Source organism: Notothenia rossii (genome assembly GCF_949606895.1).
Source record: "Notothenia rossii genome assembly, chromosome: 7".
Classification (NCBI taxonomy): Eukaryota; Metazoa; Chordata; class Actinopteri; order Perciformes; family Nototheniidae; genus Notothenia; species Notothenia rossii.
In genome coordinates, this window is record NC_136905.1 from 51,642,910 (window position 1) to 51,662,857 (window position 19,948).

Consider the following 19,948-nt stretch of genomic DNA (forward strand, 5'->3'; position numbering starts at 1 on the left):
TTGTGCTGCTACCATTTTGTTACCAAAGGCTCCAACCCCACCCTTCTACACATAAAGGTCAGCTTTCTTGGCATGCAGAGTACTACCCTAATGATGTTATAGTAAGGGTATCAGTGTCATACACTTGGGCTACAAGACATTGAAATGCATTATGGGAGGGTCGGCGAAGGTGATGGCTGCGTAAAACTTCTCTCCGATAGCTAGCTTAAAACTAACTCCACATAATTCATAAAAACACACGTTACAGTAAAGTCTGATGAGTGGGGGAGTTGTTACTAGAGGTAAGGAAAAACGAGACCAACAGAAAGGACACAATTCTAAAACAATGGAGCAGAACCACGACGAAGAACAGGTGCGACCTGCTGAAGCTAACTCGCTAACCTCGACAATGCGGTTGGGGCTCGAGGCAATTAACAAAGAGATACGCGACCTCAAAACTGAAATGAAAAAGGACTTAACCACGCTTAAGGAGCAAGTCACGGAGGACGTTCAATCTGAAATCTGCGAGCTTAAGCGAGAAATGTACCAACAACTCTGCCAACACTACAACTTTACAAGCACAAGGATCTCGAATCGCAGAGGCAGAGGGTCGGATCGCGGAAACAGAGACGTGGAATATGGAGGTGAAGGAAGCGCTCTGTAAGTCCCTAAAACAACAGCAGATTTTGCAGCATAAGTTGACAGATATTGAAGGGAGGAATAGGAGAAATAACATTCGTATATTTGGAATACCCGAGGATAAAGAAGGAGACTGTGCCCCCAAATATCTACACCAACTACTCACCCACGGAGCTCTCATTGCCTCCAAATGTCAACCTGCAAATCCAACGGGCATACAGGGCGCTGGCCCAAAAACCGAACTGCAACTCGCCACCGCGATCTGTGATCGTACATTTTTTGGAATTCACGGTTAAAGAGATGGTCCTGAAGAAAGCTTGGCAAAAGAAAATCGTTGTGGAGGGGCGGCCGCTGATATTTGACCATGATTATGCAACAGAAGTGGTTCAGAAACGCAAAGCTTACAGCGGAATTAAGAAGCTTCTGAAGGAGAGAGGGATCCGCTTTCAAAATCCTCTCACTAAAATGAGAATCCACTGGGACGACGGACCAAAGCTCTATGGATCCGCACAAGAAGCAGCATGTGACATGAGTAAACGGGAATTCTCCGTGGGACCAACCGGGTCCGCTGCACCGGACCACGAAGCAACGTGGGAGAGGTTGCATCAGGAGCTGCCATGACAACGCATCGGAGCGAGAAGAGACGGAACAGCGCGGCGTGCAAAGGAAAAGTTACAGGAGTTCGAGCGGATAACGCAGGTCTCAGAGTAACCTGCAATTTTCAACGGAGGTATTATTTCAACAGTTTCCCAGACAGTTTTTCTTTTTTTATTCTCAATAGCGCTCACAAAGAGTCTTTCTCAAAGGTTTAGTCCGGAGTATTGGCATCTACTTTACCATTAATAATACAATCTATCTATCGGGCAAGTTTTTGTCTAGAAGTATAAAAAGTTGGACAAATAGCTACGTGTGAAATGTTGACTTTCACCACTGCTGAGGGGCCCTTACGCCTATTGAGGAATCCCCCTCCACTCACCAACAGGGATCTGGGGTGGCACCATAGCACCCCCTTTTTGAAGTTTTCACATTCTGTTCTTTTGCTGTGTGTTTGTAGGCCATATGTTTAGGCCTCTTCTGTTTGTTATTTTCAGGGGCTACATTTTGTGACATTGAGCATTGATGATAGCATTTAACAGCGTGAAAGTGGTATTACTTAAGCTAAACGGTCCGAATAACAAAAGTGTGGCAGCAATACTCATACCTTACTCAGTACAATTTGAGGGCTGCCAAGACATAAGCGATAAGGAGATAGCTACTTACGACATAATTGGGGTGCTTAATCCAATCAAGAGGAGCAAGATATTGAATACATTGAAAAAAGATAAGGTAGATATAGGATTATTACAGGAGACACATCTCACAGAATTGGAACATGGTAAGCTAAACAGATTGGGGTTTAAACATGTATTTTCCTCTTCATATGGGTCAGGGCACAGGAGGGGGGTAGCGACACTGATCTCAGGTAGGATGAATTACGAACACATATTAGAAATTAAGGATAAAGAGGGAAGGTACAGCCTGATTCGAGGAAAACTAGATGGGATGCTTATCACGATATTGAATATTTATGCCCCTCCAGGCTCACAGTGGCAGTTCTATAAACAATTGTTTGATCTGATGGCTACAGAAACACAGGGCCTTCTGATGGGGGGGGGGGGGATTAAAAGATGTATGGCGAGAGTTGAACCCAAAAGCTAGAGATTACACACATTACTCATCCCCACATTTAGTTTATTCAAGGATTGACTACTTGCTGATGTATAACAAAGACAGACATATAATTAGAAACTGTGACATAATGGATCTCTCAGACCATAGCCCTGTGTATATGACTTTGAATCTGAACAATAGAAAGAGAAACACCCTATGGAGACTAAACTCAGGTATCCTGACTGAACAAGGGAAGGGAGACTTTAAAAAAGAAATCAAACTGTTCTTGATGGAAAATGACAATGGTGAGGTGGATGCGGCTGTGCTATGGGACGCATGCAAGGCAGTAATGAGAGGGGAAATTATCGCCAAATCAGCCTTTGTCAAGAAGGCAAAGCAGGAGAGGCTGAGGAATTTGGAAAGTGAATATAAACAGTTAGAAGCAAACCATAAGGAATCAGGTGACCCTACCTTAAAACGTGAACTTATGACAATAAAGAATAAAATAGACGAAATCCACACACAAGAGGTACAAAAAAAATTGTTATTCCTCAAACAAAAATATTATGAAGTAGGGGGTAGATCAGCCAAACTTTTAGCTTATAAACTTAAAAAACAACAAGCAGAGAATACCATAACCAAGATCCGAAATCCAAGAACTAAAATAATTCAGGATAAATTGGAGGACATACAAAGCTGTTTTGAGACACACTATAAATAATTATATACACAACCAAGTATAGACAATGAGGATCAGATTGGAGGTTTCCTTGGGTCCCTCCAATTGCCGATGGTAAATGCTGACCAAAACAGAAGGCTTATCAGCCCAATCAAACAGGAAGAGTTAAATGCAGCTATAGGCAAACTAAAGCCTGGAAAGTCCCCTGGTACAGACGGGTTCACCTCGGAGTGGTATAAGTCATTTAGAGAAACATTAGATCCAATTCTACTGAGAAAATTCAACTTTGTGTTTCAAAAGGGGGTGATTCCATCTTCATGGAGGGAGACCACAATTTCAATAATACCAAAAGAAGGTAAAGATAAATTAGACTGTTCAAACTTTAGGCCAGTTAGTGTTCTGAATCAAGATTATAAATTATTCACATCAATTAAAGCCAAAAGAATAGAGAACATTCTACCAGTGATTATCAATACGGACCAAACAGGGTTTATAACGCAAAGACAGACACAGGATAGCGTCAGGAGAACACTGCACATTATAAGACACATACAATTGAGAAATATTAAATCATTATTGGTAGGGATAGATGCAGAAAAGGCGTTCAACTCTGTCAGATGGACATTTTTATATTAGGTGTTGGAAAGATTTGGATTTCACAAAATTATAATTAGGACCATTCAGACGTTATATGGCAAACCATCATCAAGAGTAAAGATTAATGGGGACCTATCAAATTCTTTCATACTACAGAGGGACTGTCGCCAAGGTTGCCCGGTGAGCCTATTGCTCTTTGCCATTTTCTTTGAACCACTAAGCCAGTGGATAAGAGAGAATAACGACATTAAAGGAGTGGACATGGCAGGAGGCGAACAGAAAATATCCTTATTTGCAGACGACGTCCTGATATATCTGACCCAACCAGAGCAATCTTTCCCTGAGCTGATGAAGAGTCTGGAGTCTTATGGCCCATTATCAGGTTATAAATTAAATGTTAAAAAAACACAGGCCCTCACATTCAATTATAACCCCTCTCAAGAAACAAGGGAAAAATACAACATTAAATGGGATTCGGATTTCATGAGGTACCTTGGAGTAGATATTCCAAGAGATTTGAAAAGCTGTCAGAAACTAACGACAAGCCTTTGTTTCAAGAATTAAAGCAGACATAGCAAGGTGGAACCTGTTGCCATTTCTGGGCCTAAGCTCTAGAATAGACTCTGTGAAAATGAATGTCCTACCAAGGCTACTGAATCTCTTCCAGACACTTCCTGTAGAAACAATTCATAGAGTGGGACAGAATGATCTCTAGATTTGTGTGGCAGGGGAAAAGGCCCAGAATCAGACTCAAAACACTAAAACTACCGAAAGAGAAAGGGGGAATGGCTCTCCCATGCCTCAAAGACTACTACAATGCAGCTCAATTAAGACCAGTGGCGGCTGGTGGAAAAATATTTTCGGTGGGGCTGTTGATATAGTGAGTAAAACATTTTTTTTTGGGAGAAATGACCCCTTAAATTGGGACTTCTGGTGATGTAATGGCCCCATAAAATCGTGGTTCTAGGGCCAGGAACAACCAGGCTGAGTCGGGCTGAGTATGCTAAACTAACTGCGGTCAAGCCAGCCTCCACTCGGGAAAACCTAGTCAAGCCAGCCCTCACGTGATATTGCGGTGCGCGAATATCCTATGCATTACGGTAGAGTAAAAAAAAATCATCCCTCTGTGTTTAGATGAGAATAAAACAAAAACTGTCCGGTATCAAAGACTCATTTCACTTCAGGGTGATAGCAGGACATCCCATCTAGTCACTCATAAAAAATCAGGACATTCTGATGTAGAGTTTGAAAATAAAAGACCTTTGAAATCTCTATTGTATGAGCTATCATCCCTGTTTTTAGATGAGAATAAAACAAAAACTGTCCAGTATCATAGATCCTGGACCCCCCCATCTAGTCACTCAGAACAAATCAGGACATTCTGATGTAGAGTTTCAAAATAAAAGACCTCTGAAGTCTCATATATGAGCTATCATCCCTGTCCCCAAAGGTCTTTTATTTTGAAACTGTACATCAGAATGTCCTGATTTTGAGACTTTTGCAACGTGCTGGTTGCTGCTGTTTGGCTCGGGGGCAGCGCCCCGTAATGATAAACTAATGCCAAGGGCAAGGCCAGGCAGGAAACATGTGACTTATCGTAACACAATTTTAAACAAGATTTTATTGTAGATTATACATTTTACTGATACCAATTGTATGATATTTACCTTGTTCATTAAAAATAAAAAATATAAAATATATATATTTTTTAAATATATATATTTTTAAATATTTCTTTTTTTATTTCATATTTAAAAAAAAAAAAAAAAAATGTATGTGGGAAGAGGTGGTGCAACCCCGACTAAAATGCAAAATGGAAGGACATAGAGAGTGACTTGGTTGAAGGAGTACAGTTGCAGGCTTTGATTGGAGATGGGAACTTGATGGGGAACTTGACTGACATAGACAACCCATGGATCAGGTTGCCACTACAGATATGGAACGAAATGTTAAAGGTAACAGACTTAAAAGAGGTGGCTAGGTTCTTGAGGTGGTGCGCACATGACACAGACTTTATCCCAAATAGAGTAGAGGGGGGATTTAAGGGATGGAAGCAGAAGGGACTCACATTTTAATACACATTGTATACCATGGGGAGTATAGAATGCTTTGAAAAGCTCAAATTAAAATATGGACTGGAAAAGCATGATTTCTACAGGTATCTCCAAATACGGCATTATTTGAACCAGAAAATCACAAAAGTACATGTAAAAATCATAGAACAAGACGTGTTGAGGGTATTTGTAGATGCATACAATTCGGAACAGTGTAGAAGGTTAATAGCAAAAATATATAATGGTTTACGGAACTCGAAATTGACAGATACATCCTACATCAAGGAAAAGTGGGAGCGAGAAGCAAATGTTACTATTACGACAGAAGAATGGGGACAGATATGTAAATAACAATGGAAAACAACCAATTCCCAAACCTGGAGGGAGTTTGAATGGAAGAACACGGTCAGGTTCTTCATCACGCCTGCTCAAAAAAAGTATAGGGAAACTGGGGCGGATTGCTGGAGGAAATGCGGTAATGTGAATGCCAACCACTTTCACCTGTTCTGGGAATGTCCATCCATAATCCCTCTTTGGACTCAGGCCCACAATTATATGGTAAAAATGCTTAATGCTAAAGTACCACTGAAATTTGAAGTAATGTACCCGGGGAAAGTAGACTTCGATATAATGGATAACGACAATAAGTACATTTTTAACATTTTAAGGGTGGCAACCAAAAAATCTATAACAAGGAAGTGGATGAGCCAAGAGGTCCCGACGGAGGGAGAATGGATGGACGTGATTCATCAGATATATATAATGGAAAAGTTGACATATGCACTGAGACTACAGAGTGGAACATTTGAGAAGAGGTGGAAGGGATGGCGGGACCTGATGAGGCCCACAAGGCCAGATTTTGTTTAGCTTAAAAAAAAAGGAGGATTGCTTAATGGCTGTTAAAGATCTCCTGCCTGCGAGCAAGGGATAAATAGCCCTGTTGTGATGTCTTTTGTGTTTTTATTAGGGCCGGGACTCGATTAAAAAAATTAATCCAATTAATTACAGGCTTTGTAATTAATTAATCGCAATTAATCGCATTTTTAATCACATATAAATATTTGACCTGAGAACAGTGAGAAGCAATTTTTTTCACATGGATTTTAGTATACCATTGAATAATGACTGAATACATAAGCTTAAGCGACAAAACATTGTTTATTTTTTTCAAGGTGGTCCTTAACCAAGACCAACAGAAAAGTGCAATTTTTGCCATAAAGTGTAGCAATAGCATATTTAGGAATATAGTACATTTCAGAGATTCAGGTAGCCTATAGGTAGGTAGACCTTCTGTAAACTATAACACTTTGTTTTTTAAGTATAACACAATACTTTCAAGTACATTCAGAACATTGGAAACCCTGACTATTAGAAAACATCTCTCTGTTGCTTCAGAGGCCATAACAGACTTTGTTGATTTACCAACAGTTGATTTAAAAAATCTATTACATTTCAGTCCAACTCTCTCAATAACCTTGGCCAAAACAATAAACAGTTCAACATAAAGTGCAAGTTGCACCAACAACATAATAAATAGTTCAACATAAAGTGTACTGTACCATTTAAAATAAAATAAAAAAGTGCCAGTGATTGACCTCAATCCCTCCTATTCTTCCAATATCCTGATGAAAAATAAAATCTCTCTGTTGCATAGGCCACCGTTTGATCAACGCGAATTGGGTGTGGGTCCTTGTACTTCGAGTCGGGCTAACGTCCACGCTAGCTTCCACGCTAGCTGCTATAGGTTTTGCATTGAGGTGATACTTGAGGCTTGATGTGCTGCGGTGATATGCAAATTCCTTTTTGCATAATTTGCAAACAACCGTGCTCTTATCGATACTTCCATCCGTCCGTTTTTTAAAACAAAATGTCCCATCCACGGGGCCAACCAAAGCGGTCTCATCAGCTTGTTCGTTCATGTTTGACTATTGTTAACTGTGGTTTGTTTTTGTTTGAAGTCATTAACGTTAGTTGGTGCTCCAGTATAATCGGTACCCCTGAAACTCATCCAGTGAGAAACGTTCTGCGGTGCAAAAATAAGTGCGATTAAAATGCGTTAATTTTTTTAACGCGTTAATCTTTGTGTAATTAATTAATCTTAATTAACGCGTTAAAGTCCCGGCCCTAGTTTTTATTTGTCTTTTTTGTTCTTGTCTACGTTTATGTGTGTTTGTTAACCTGTAAGGAATGAAAAAGAAAAAGATAATTACAAAAAAAAAGAAATTTCTGGATTACATTTCTACTTAAATATGTCTATTGTGAGTATAATCCAACTTCTTTGAAACACATTATTAAATCTCTGCTTCGCAGACAAGCAGTATTATTAATAAAGCCCAACCAATAACGGGTTTAGGCAAATTCTAATACTGATATTTGAGAGCTACAACAATCTTTTCAATATTACTATTGATAAGAGGACCAATCTGTAGACATGTATGTCTGTGTATATGTGTAAACATGTACGTCTAAAAACTCCACCTTATGTTTGTATGTACATTGATTTGGGTTTGCCATCTGGAAGGGGGTGTAGGGGTGGGGCTTTACAGCTTATTTTAAGAAAGCTCAACCATATGCCCTTTTATGAAAAACTGATAAAATTGTTAAATCTATTGAATACAATATATTTGTAATGAATTGGCTGATGTTCCCCTTTAGTTCAGAATAAAAACCCAATCATAATCAAAGGTGTTTGATGTGTATTACTGATATTTGGTTCTTAATAAATTGTGACTAACATGCTTAGTGAGAGGAACATTTACCCCCGGAGACATTAGTGTCAGTGATAACAAACTATGTGCTGAAGAAATGTTTTTTAATTAACTAAAATATATCTTTTGCAGTTCTGAGCTGACAATTATAACTTTTTCGCCAACAGAATATTTGCAATTAGTGAAATTCAACTGATATAAAATACATCTAAAGAAAGGTGCCCACTGGTATGCCAAAATGTGGAAATTAAACTAAAATGGCATGTTGTCTGTACGATTTGTTTCAGTGATATCTATTTTATGAAGGGAAATGTTCTTGTATAGTTGAAAAAAATAAAGAAACATGTAATAAAGCATAATATAATGCGAAAAACTGAACACCCACGTGGCGTCAGGGCCTAACTGTTTCACAGACAGATTTTTGTTCAAAGAGACAGATGGAGATGTACATCAGCAAAAACGAATAATCTTGCTTACACTTACGGTCCTATGTCTATCCATACATAACTGAACTTGTTTTGATAATAATGTTCTAATGAAAAATCTTATTTCAAGAATTCTTATTGAGTCTAACTACCTCACAGCATCTCACATTCATTTTGATACTATTTAAAAAAAGAAAAGTGTACTTTAAAGTGGACCTATCATGCTATATTTGAATAATATAGTGTAGGACCATACCTATATAAGGCATATTTATACTTTTTATTCTTCAAAATACCAAACAGATCATGCTTTTTAGCCATTCCTCATTTCGCTCAATTTAACAATGTCTTTTCATGGGCTGATTCTGTGAGAACAGCACCATCTACAGGCCTGGCATATGTACTACAGCGTCTCCAGCGCTTTCGAACGGCAATGTCCGTGGCTGTCTCCTCCTGATTGGTGGAGTTGGCCCAATATCCGTAGCGCCACTTCTGTGACGTCACAGAAGTGTTCAAATCTGGATCAGTCTGTATCAGATCCGTTGCAGCCCCTTTTTAAGAGATTTGGGTATGGAGGAAAATAGAGAGGGTTGTGTCCCCGGTGTTCCCTGGAACACCGGGGACACATATTCATGTATAAAAGACGTACAAAAGTGCATTTTGTATGATAGGTCACACCTTTAAATCGCAGCTATTCCAAGAACCTTAAACCGCCCTAATGATGGTCTTCATCAGTGAATGGAGTTTACAATCAACCCCCCCCCCCCCCCCCCCCCCATTAAGGAGGATGAGGTTAGGTAAAGAGTTCAACAAAAAGCTGTTAGTGGATCTTGAATTTTTTGCTTGTGACCATTACCAAATGTCCGGAAAATAATAATAATGTCTATGAAAACGAGCAGGGAACATTCCAAACCTACCTCCAAACGCCGGCCTCATGGTGAAGTCATGGTCGTCCACTTTGAGCAGTTGCTCCGTCTTTGTCTTGCGAGCCTTGGTCACATCCGGAGGCTTCTTTGCCAAGGAGCTAGAGGAAGATGAAAATCCCCATCAGAGGGGGCAACTGATAATGTTTGATGAAAATCCCCATCAGAGGGGGCAACTGATAATGTTTGATTTAAGATAAGAGATGAAAGCAATGCACCAACACCAGAGAAACCCGATTGAAGAAGAACTGCATAAACAAATCATTTTTTGCACCGTGTTTCTTTGCCTCACCTTTTTAGAGCATTAGGGAGCAAGGTAAAAACATTCTTCTCTTTTCTTTCAACCTCTTTATTCCACATTTCCATTTGACTTCACATAACTGAAGCTTATCCTTATATCATGGTTGAGAAAATGCAATGTGCTTTAGAAATGTAGAGATCAAGCCTGTGTTCAATTGGAGCAGAGCAGTCAGCCTGACTGCAGAAAGGCACCTCCAGAGTGTATTTGTGTCCTGCTTGAATGGTCTGTCGAGCTGGGATAATAGTGGGTGGTAGAGTGAGTCTAACAGTGATGGTGGTGGAGCTGTTTGGACCTCATGCTGGGTTAAATCCCCTCTGAGGACGGATGGGTGTGACATGCGTCTCCATGCAGAGCAGCAACAGACAGTTATACGTTTCCTCCAGTGAGCAGAGAGACCAGATAAGTGTGGGGCCCTGCCTGCCCTCCATTTTGGGTTCTATAGGCAGTATTTTGGGATGATGTGCATCAGACTCGGAAATTCATTTTTTTTCTAAAATAACCTTTAACTCTAAACTCAAGCCATTTTTTCAATCTCCAACACATGGGGTTTGTGCTTTGCATTACTTTATTTTGATAAAGGTATACAAATTAATTGATTGATTGAATAATTGTAACTTTTGTTCAAGATGTTACTTTTTTTTAAGTAGCTTGCAGGGATTTTATCCTTGCTATCAATACCCATCTAGATACATTGATTTAAACGTCAGATTTTGCGACAGAACACTTATATTAAGCAAACTTTTTTCTTGTTCTCTAACTAAACAGATTGGGAGAGCAACCTCTCTAATACTCCAAATAATACTTAAAATCCAGCAGACTGAGCAACAAACAGGCATCAAAAAGTATCAGGCAGTAGGACTGTATGTGTCTCATTACCTTTGCCCTTTATGAAATAAAAACCTTACTGGTTAGGGTCTCAAGAGAGAGATCATGGTCACAGCTAACACACCAAAGCTGACTGATTGGAGGAGCTTTCAGTGTTCCCAACATTAAAGAGAGGTCTCTTTGTGAACCCTGACTTCCACTCTACAAGGTTTGGAGGCTATTGACATCAATGTCATAAAGAGGTCTTTGTCTGGAAACACATCATAAATACTTCTTGTTCTAGACTTTAAACGAATGACGGATGCCTGTGAACCCTGGAGTCCTCCTGATGAGCAGCTCAGGGTCATACAGGCAGCTTCAACACCATCAGTGTAAGAATGAGTTTGGGTAAAGGTCCGGCAGACCACAGATGGTCAGTGAACTGCATTTTAAATAGAGCTTTTCCGATTCTTTTTCCCCCCCACAATTTTACAGTGTTGATAAAAATAAATGTTCAAGATTTCAACATTCAACTTTTAGTATAGTATTGCGCACGGGAAAAAAAACATAAAATCTTTATGATTGGTATTTGGTTCGGAAAGGATCGAGATCTAACACTCGAGCTCAGTGTTAGAGGGGCATTGGCCCTTGCCCCCCCCCCCATAGATGCCTTTACTCCCCCTGATAAAACTACAATTCATTGACCATTTAAATTACATTCAATACTTTATTAATTTGCTTCATTTGAACCTTGTTTAAAGGAGTTGGTTTCAATGATCAATGCATTTGTTAATAAAGTTCCTCTGATTGCATTCACTAACAGCTGCGTGCCTTGTAACAAGCTGTCATCATTCTGCAATAAAGCCTCTTCTGACACACTTTATCGATGCAGTGCACAAAGTTCACAGTGCCGATTGTCTCCATACCAACCCAGTAGAGAGATACAAGAGAATTTAAGAAAAGGGTGTCATGAAAGTTTCAAACGTGTCTTTGTGCCATGTTGATGAAACATTCCACCTTACATATTCTCTTTAATGCATCTTTCACTACCTGCAGGTGATTTGGCTCAATATTCCTCCACATTCTTTTGGTGATTCTGCTTGATATGAGGAATGTAAGTCATTCCAAATGATGAACAACTGATCAATAAGCTCCACCACTCTTAAGCATCTTAATTAATGATTGGTTGAACTTAATATAATTGCTTTCAACTAACCTAATACAATTACGTGTAATTCATCGACATAATACATTTAATTGAAGTCAACGTTTACGTTTTTCAGAGTGTTCATTTATTATTTATCTCCACTTACGCGCCATGCTTCTGGGTCTCCACGGTGCCGGTCCATCTGCGCACCCTTAGCTTACGGCACTCCCCGGTAACGAGCAGACACAGCAGGAGAACGAGGGCTTTGATCAGATAAGGCATCTTGACGGCGCACATCCACAGGTGGGTACCTCGAAAGCCCCTCTCTCTCGGATCATTCCAGCAGGAAGCAGCCGGCAGCGCATGGTGCTCACAGGGAGGATGTGTCCTCGGTCATGGCATCAGACTCTGCTGCATGAGGAGGAGAGGAGCTGGTAGCCTCCCTCACACACACTCATCCTCACGAGAGAGAAAGAAAGAGAGGGGGCTGAACATCTGTAGCCTACAAACTCACACACACACACACACACACACACACGCACGCACACGCACGCACACACACACACACACACACACACACACACACACACACACACACACACACACACGCACGCACACAGGGATTATTTGCAGACTGGCATGACACAACAAGAGAGGCAGATCATTCCTCCCTCTTGTAAATAAAAACCTCATCATAGGAATCACGTTTTACTCCACTCAGCGGCATGGTGGAGCAGTTTAAACACAACCCCCGCTCCACCCAATACAGGGCCGGAGCCAGGGCTTCTGAGGCGCCGGGCACAAGCCCCCCTCCATTTCTGAGTGACGGTCTGACTCAGTTCCCATGTGATTTTTTATGATGGGTTTGGTTTGACAGTATGCCAGTGTCCTTGAGCAAGGCACTGAAGTGTAATCATAATCCCTGCATGGCAGCTGAGCTCCGCCCCCGTCTCTGAATAAATATCTGTGGGGGATGTTTGGCTTTACCCACAGCGCTTTCATGATGCAGTCAACAAAACATCATTTGAATAGCAGCTGTCAACATAATTTGAACATCTTTTTATACTTTCAATGATTATGCTAAGGCTGGTGAATGTTATATTTTAATTGGTGCCTACTGAAGATTTAAATCTTTAAAATGTACTCACTGATAGTGTGGCACAGTGGTGGTGTCATTTTGTAGCCATGGAAGTAGTCATCACAAGGGCTCCCTCCATAAAAAGCCATTTCCATTGGGTTTTTAAACCTTATAGAAAATAAGCCCGATAAAAAACAAATGATATAACACTCACATAAATATCTCCAAAAAGGTCTCTCCAGCTTGTGTATATTAATTGCCCTGTAATATTGCCCTTACATTTCCCTGCACCACTCCAAACACTTAGTAGGGTTAGTTATTTAAGTGTAGTTGAATTTGGACCCTTCATTTGTTTATTAAAACAAAATAAGTAGAATTTTATAGCAGAATTAGTGGAATATTCAAATCTAAGATGGCGCCGCAGATGGCTGCTTCTGTGTTTTGGTGCGCTCTGTTTTGTCTTGTTTTGTGCGTTAATTCAGTGTTTACATACAGTACACCAAACTCTTTCAACAGGGAAGAGCTCCTAAACATTAGAGAAACAACTTCAGCGGATTACTTTCCCACTTTTCTCTGTTCTTCCGTGGAATTATTGGACATTCTTGTAAAAGGTACCCTCATGTGCATCCGAGCACTGAAACGCCACAGGAGAGGGAAACATGCCGGGACACTAGTGCGCCTCAGGAGCCGTGGACTTTGCACGGCGCCACCCAGAATATTTCTCTCCAACGTGCGTTCCATAAGCAATAAACTGAACGAGCTTCAGCTACTGGTTAGTAGAAACAGAGACTTTTCTTCCTCTTGTGTTTTGTGCTTCACTGAGACCTAGCTGTGTGGATCAGAGTCCTGTGGGTAGCCTACTCGACCCGATAACGATAATAATTTGACATTTCCCCCGCGGGCCGGCGCATAACCTCTGACCACTCTCCCCCGCGCATAATCATAACATCTGCACCACCAATCTTCTGCTGAGCGCGCCACATTCAAAATGACTGAGCCGGTGGAGGCGAATTTCTCTAGCGAAGAATACAGTATTGCCGAAAACTCTTCATCAAGAGCGAAATCCATTGTCTGGGAGGCTTTTGGACTCATCCGAGATGGAGAACATAATCAGGTCGCTGGGTTCGCTGCTTTAATCGTGCTCTGTGAATTCTGTAAATTATTTCACTGCTCATATATATGCGGGTTCGGGTCGGGTTGCGAATCTTGTGCCGACGGGTCGGGTCGGGTTGCGGAACTAATTGGCAATATGTGCGGGTAGCCGGGCGGGTTCGGTATTGCATGTCGCGGGAGCGGGCCTTGAAAATCAGACCCGTGCAGGACTCTGGTGTGGATCGATTTCGGACTTGGCACTGCAGCTGGGAGGCTTCCAGCTGTTCAGAGCGGATCGTTACACGGAGCTCTCTGGCAAATCAAAAGGTGGAGGAATATGTTTACACTAACAGTGGCTGGTGCAACGATGTGACAGTGATTCTGCAGCACTGTTCTCCCACTCTGGAAACTCTTATCATCAACTGCAAACCCTTCTATTCCCCCCGAGAGTTCTCCTCATTCATGCTGTTCGGTGTTTACATCCCACTGCATGCAAACGTGCAGGAGGCGCAGCGCACACTCGCCGACCAGAGACTGTGTGTGGAGAGGACTTATCCGGACTGCCTAGTTATTGTTTTTGGTGACTTTAACAAAGGCAACCTCAGCCACGAACTCCCAAAATACAAACTTTTATTAAATGCCCCACCAGAGAGGGGAATATTTTTGGATCACTGTTACACCACCATCAAGGCAGCCTATCACGCCATCCATCGCGCCGCACTGGGCCACTCTGACCACACGGTCCACCTGATTCCTGCATACAGGCAGAAACTCAAACGGTGGAAGGTGTCGACACGGCCGAAAATACACAATGGTGCAGGACACACCAATCTGAGTAGGGCGACAGGACGCTCATCGACGGCCAGACATCTATCGACGCCGAAAATCGGCCCAGTGTGTCCGGGCCTTGAGACAGATCACAAACTACAAGCCAAAAGCCTCACTCTCCATGAACGACCGATGACTTGCAAACGATCTGAATCAGTTCTACTGTAGATTTGAAGACAAATAGGGCTTTCAAACCAACGCGATTCCCGTTCTAGCTCCGTGCTAGAGCTTTTCTGGTTCTGAACTGGTTTTTCTTTTCAGCCCCCGCTTTGTTCACACCGCCCAGAGCCCGTGTGGTGCTGCGTCATTGCGTCCAACCCGATATCACGGCAAGACGTGACCATGTGACGATTTACCATGCTGGGAGACGTGAAGATGTCACGATTTCGTCCCTTCAAACGTGACAGTTACACGGTATTGTTAACCCATGTTAACCAGTGGAGAAATAACCGGAAATGCCAAGCAAATGGTACCCCGACGGTCGGTTGTTATTGCCAATATTAATGTAATAATGATTTATTTTTTAATAGTCACACTCGATTACACCGATATTCTTGTTGCCCCAGCTGGTCGACACCTCTTTTAGCAGAAACGAAGGCTACATTAATGTATTAAATCAATGTTAATCCATGCGTGTGGATGTGGAATTAACGGACGTGACGTTGTGCGATTGAGTTGTGAGAACAGCTTCGGTTCATGTTAATTTACAAACTCTTCAACTACAACCGTAGTTATATTTAAAAACACGTTTGAAGGCCTCACAAAATACTTTAATGCAAATTAAAATGTAAATGTGAAGGAAGGTGTGTATAACAAAATACATCGGTGATAAACGAAACCTGAAACTGAGGTAGGCAAGATCCTCAGCTCGATGATTGGAGGGTTTATCCGCAATGCATGCTGGGATTTGGTGTTTATGTGATGTGCAATCTGAAAACGTTTTTTTAAAATAAAATAATACTTTATTCCGAGTGTACTTGCTTTTCTTTTTGAAAGTCATCACATAACGGCATTGTAATACACGGTTCAGCTGCATTAAATATTACATATCTGCTGTAGTTCTCTATTTATAGAGCCCTGCTGAGAAGACTTCTAGACAAACATGAGGAACTGCCGCCAAAACTGAAAACGTGACGTGGATCATAAATATATAAGCAATTAAACAACATCTTCCATTTCTTTTCACACAATACGTCTCCTTGCAGGATCAACACTATTTCGGCTGACTTTTATATTTGATCCAATTGGTAGATAGGCTATATTTACTGTACATCATAACGGTGCGTAGCTGATAGGAAGGGACACCTGGTGGTTAAAGCACGTTATTGAATTGTATTATTTTATTGTTAGATATTAATAGGAGGATGTGCAAAACAGACAAACTAATAAGGCTTAATTTAAACATTAGAGAGTACTTTAGGTTAAGGTCTTCTTTTGAATAAGAAAAAAGCTTTGGGGGTATAGAAGAAGAATATGGAGGGATGAAACCCTCTTTAATGGTCACACATGCAGAGCACACAGCACACACAGTGATATTTGTATCTACAGATAAATATTAAGCCTGACAAAGTACTTAACGTCTAATATATTGCTTTCCTGCAATGTTAACTATGTTTAAGCACTTATTTGTTTATTATTTGTTTATTATTAAACTGATACTATACATATGTATTATACTCTTATAAGATGTATGTAGATAGTATAAGAAACGTGCAGAATGACAGTTTAATAGTGGAGGTATACACACATATTGATAGATGTCTTGTAATGCGCTGTTGAGGAACCTGCGACCCAAGTTTTTCATTCATTGCATAACTACACCATAGGTGTGTATAATATGATATGTCAATAAACCTTAGCTTAGAAAATCTTGAAATCTTGAAAGGGGTTTGCAAACTAGTCATTATATACAGTCTTTAATTAACTATTAGTAGAGAATAAAGAGTAATGACTATACTTTATAGGGATCCTATTAATATCTAATAATAAAATAATAAAATTCAATAACGTTCTTCAACCACCAGGTGTCCCTTTCTACCAGCTCTGCACCGTTATGGTGTAAATACAGCCTATCTACCAATTGGATCAAATATAAAAGTCAGCCGAATTAGTGTTGATACTGCAAGGAGACATGTTGTGTGAAAAGAAATGTAAGATGTTGTTTAATTGCTTAAATATTTATGATCCACGTCACGTTTTCAGTTTTGGCGGCAGTTCTCCTGTTTGTCTAGAAGTCTTCTCAGCAGGGCTCTATAAATAGAGAATTACGGCAGATATGTAATACTTAATGCAGCCGAACCGTGGATTACAATGCCGTTATGTGATGACTTTCAAAGAGAAAAACAAGCACACTCGGAATAAAGTATTATTTTATTTAAAAAAAAACTTTTTTAGATTTCACATCACATAAACACCAAATCCCAGCATCCAATCATCGAGCTGAGGATCTTGCCTCCGTCTGTTTCCGGTTTCGTTTATCACCGATGTATTTTGTTATACACACATTCCTTCACATTTACATTTGAATTTGCATTAAAGTATTTCGTGAGGCCTTCTAACATGTTTTTAAATATAACTACGGTTGTGTACTCAATCGCACAATGTCACGTTCGTTAATTCCACATCCACACCTATGATCCACACGCATGGATTAACCTCGATTTAATACATTAATGTAGCCTTTGTTTTTGCTAAAAGAGGTGTCGACCTGCTGGGGAAACAAGAAAATTGGCGTAATCGAGTGTGACTATTAAAAAATAAATCATTACGTCGGGATAGCATTTGCTTGGCATTTCCGGTTATTTCTCCACTGGTTAACATGGAATAACAATACCGTGTAACTGTCACGTTTGAAGGGACGAAATCGTGACATCTTCACGTCTCCCAGCATGGTAAATCGTCACATGTTCACCTCTTGCCGTGATACTGGGTTGATTGCGTCATCGTTTGCGTCATGACGTAACCGTTTACGTGCCTGCTTCATAAAGCCAAACCGCGCGGAAACCCCTCACATCGACAACAACAACAACAACAATGGCCGATTGTATTGAATCGCTACTCGTTTTGGTTTTGATCTGTCGAAACGAAATGGAAGACATGGGACGACTTTACTACAAACTTTACATTCGTCACCTGCAACATATAAACGTTCTTTACAATCATCATCATCAACTTCGACGATGATTCCGTAGGAGAAAGAAGGGAAATATATGTTCGATGGCGTTAGAGCTTGCTGTTGTTAGCCTCTGCATATGCCAAGCTCAAAATACCCAGCTTTGCAGCATTAATTACTATGGTATAAAATTATACAAACTGATTCTCAATGTTATTTCCACAGATCATGTTGAAGCTGGCGGAAAGGCGGAGGTCGCGTGCTATTTGGACACAGCCCAGATATTCCGACTGGCGGGAAAACATTGCTTCAGACTTCTCCCCTCAGCAATTCATGCAGCATTTCCACGTGTCCAGGGAGTCCTTTGACTGCATCTGCAACCAGGTCAGCGGCGTTTTGGGGAGAAGAAACACAAATTACCGTCCGTGTATACCCATTAAACGGGTTGCAATTGCCCTCTGGAAGCTGGCCACCGGAGGTGAATACAGGACCATCAGCCATCTTTTCGGGGTAGGCCTAAGCACCATTTGCATCTGTGTTCAGGATTTCTGCAGGGCAACCATGGAAGTGCTGCTTCCTCTACATATCACATTTCCTGATGTGGAGAAGTTGGTGGAAATGGACTATTATAACAGAAAAGGATGGCATTCTGTTGTTCTACAGGCTGTTGTTGATGGCAGGGTGATGTTCTGGGATGTGTGTGTTGGCGAGCCAGGTAGTGTACATGATGCTAGATTGCTAAAACAATCCAATCTTTGGTTGGCTATCATTGATGGAGTGTTGCTAGGCCAAAACAAAATGACCATCTCTGGCTGTGATGAGGGACATTACCTGATTGGTGACCCAGCCTATCCAATGCAAAGATGGCTAATGAAACAATTTTCGGACACTTGGGAGACTGACCCCTGAACAGCTCACCTACAATTACAGGCTGAGCAGTGCACGTTCGGTTGTTGAGATGCCTTTTGGAAGGCTAAAAGGAAGATGGAGGCGTAAAAAGGGACAACTGCGAGCTGGAGCTCAGCAAAATAATGACAGTGACTTGCTGCGTACTACACAACATATGTGAGGAACATAGCGATAACTTCACTGAAGATTGGCATGAACTTGTGTACAACCAACCTCCTTTACACCCCTTTCAAGATGGTAGACAAGAAGGAGCTGACGTTAGATCTGCATTGATGGACTATTTCAACATGGGGTACCAATATTACTGCAGTTAAACCTGATCTATTTTGTATCACGCATCTTTTCTTTTACAATAAAATCACTGGATCAGACTTCAATTGTGTTTATTTTGTATACAAATCACAGAATGTAGATACAAACGGGTATGAACAATATTCTTATTTAAAAAAGTGCATACCCAAACGGTTTAGACTATATTATTTAAAAAGAAATTGCATACACAAACGGTTTAGACCAGGGGTCTCCAACACGTCGATCGCGAGCCACCGGTAGCTCGCAAGCCCTCAATAAGTAGCTCGCCACGCAAATCCAAAATGTAAAAAAAACACAAAAAAAAAAGGAAATGTAATTCAAACAATCTACACCAGGGGTAGCCAACACGGTGCCCCGCGGGCACTCAGTCGCCCGCAGGGGCAACGTGATTCGCCCGCCGGGCATGTTCTAAAAATAGCTCGCCAAGCAAATCCAAAACAAAAAAGGAAATGTAATTAAAATAATCTACTCTATGCATAAACGAAACCTCAATCATAGCGAACTCTATCTACTTACTACAACTCTATATCTATCTAACACCCCTCCTCCCAAACCCCCACAATGAATATCGACCCATCACGTTCTTGCTTGATTTGCGGGACCAGCGTTGCAGTCGGGAAGAAAAGCAATGTGGCACCTCCCCGCTGATTTTCCTTCTGGCAGAATATGCACAACACATCAGCCCCATTGAACAGCCTATCATGCCAGCCT

At 41.0% G+C, this 19,948-nt stretch overlaps 1 protein-coding gene and 1 long non-coding RNA gene across 2 annotated transcripts in view; one reads left to right on the top strand and one right to left on the bottom strand.

Annotated features, from left to right (window-relative positions):
- Positions 1 to 12,826, bottom strand: part of gabrr2a (gamma-aminobutyric acid type A receptor subunit rho2a) — a 197,490-nt gene extending 184,664 nt beyond the window's left edge. Inside the window, exons 1-2 of the mRNA XM_079691714.1 lie at positions 12,073 to 12,826; positions 9,649 to 9,755 (exon numbers count right to left, since the gene is read on the bottom strand). Of these exons, the coding sequence (XP_079547840.1) occupies positions 9,649 to 9,755; positions 12,073 to 12,203 (238 nt within the window). The 5' untranslated portion in view covers positions 12,204 to 12,826. The remainder of the gene's footprint in view (positions 1 to 9,648; positions 9,756 to 12,072) is intronic.
- Positions 1 to 19,296, top strand: part of LOC307045769 — a 21,976-nt gene extending 2,680 nt beyond the window's left edge. Inside the window, exon 2 of the long non-coding RNA XR_013809986.1 lies at positions 18,242 to 19,296. This is a non-coding gene — a long non-coding RNA (uncharacterized lncRNA). The remainder of the gene's footprint in view (positions 1 to 18,241) is intronic.
- The last annotated feature ends 652 nt before the right edge of the window (positions 19,297 to 19,948 follow it).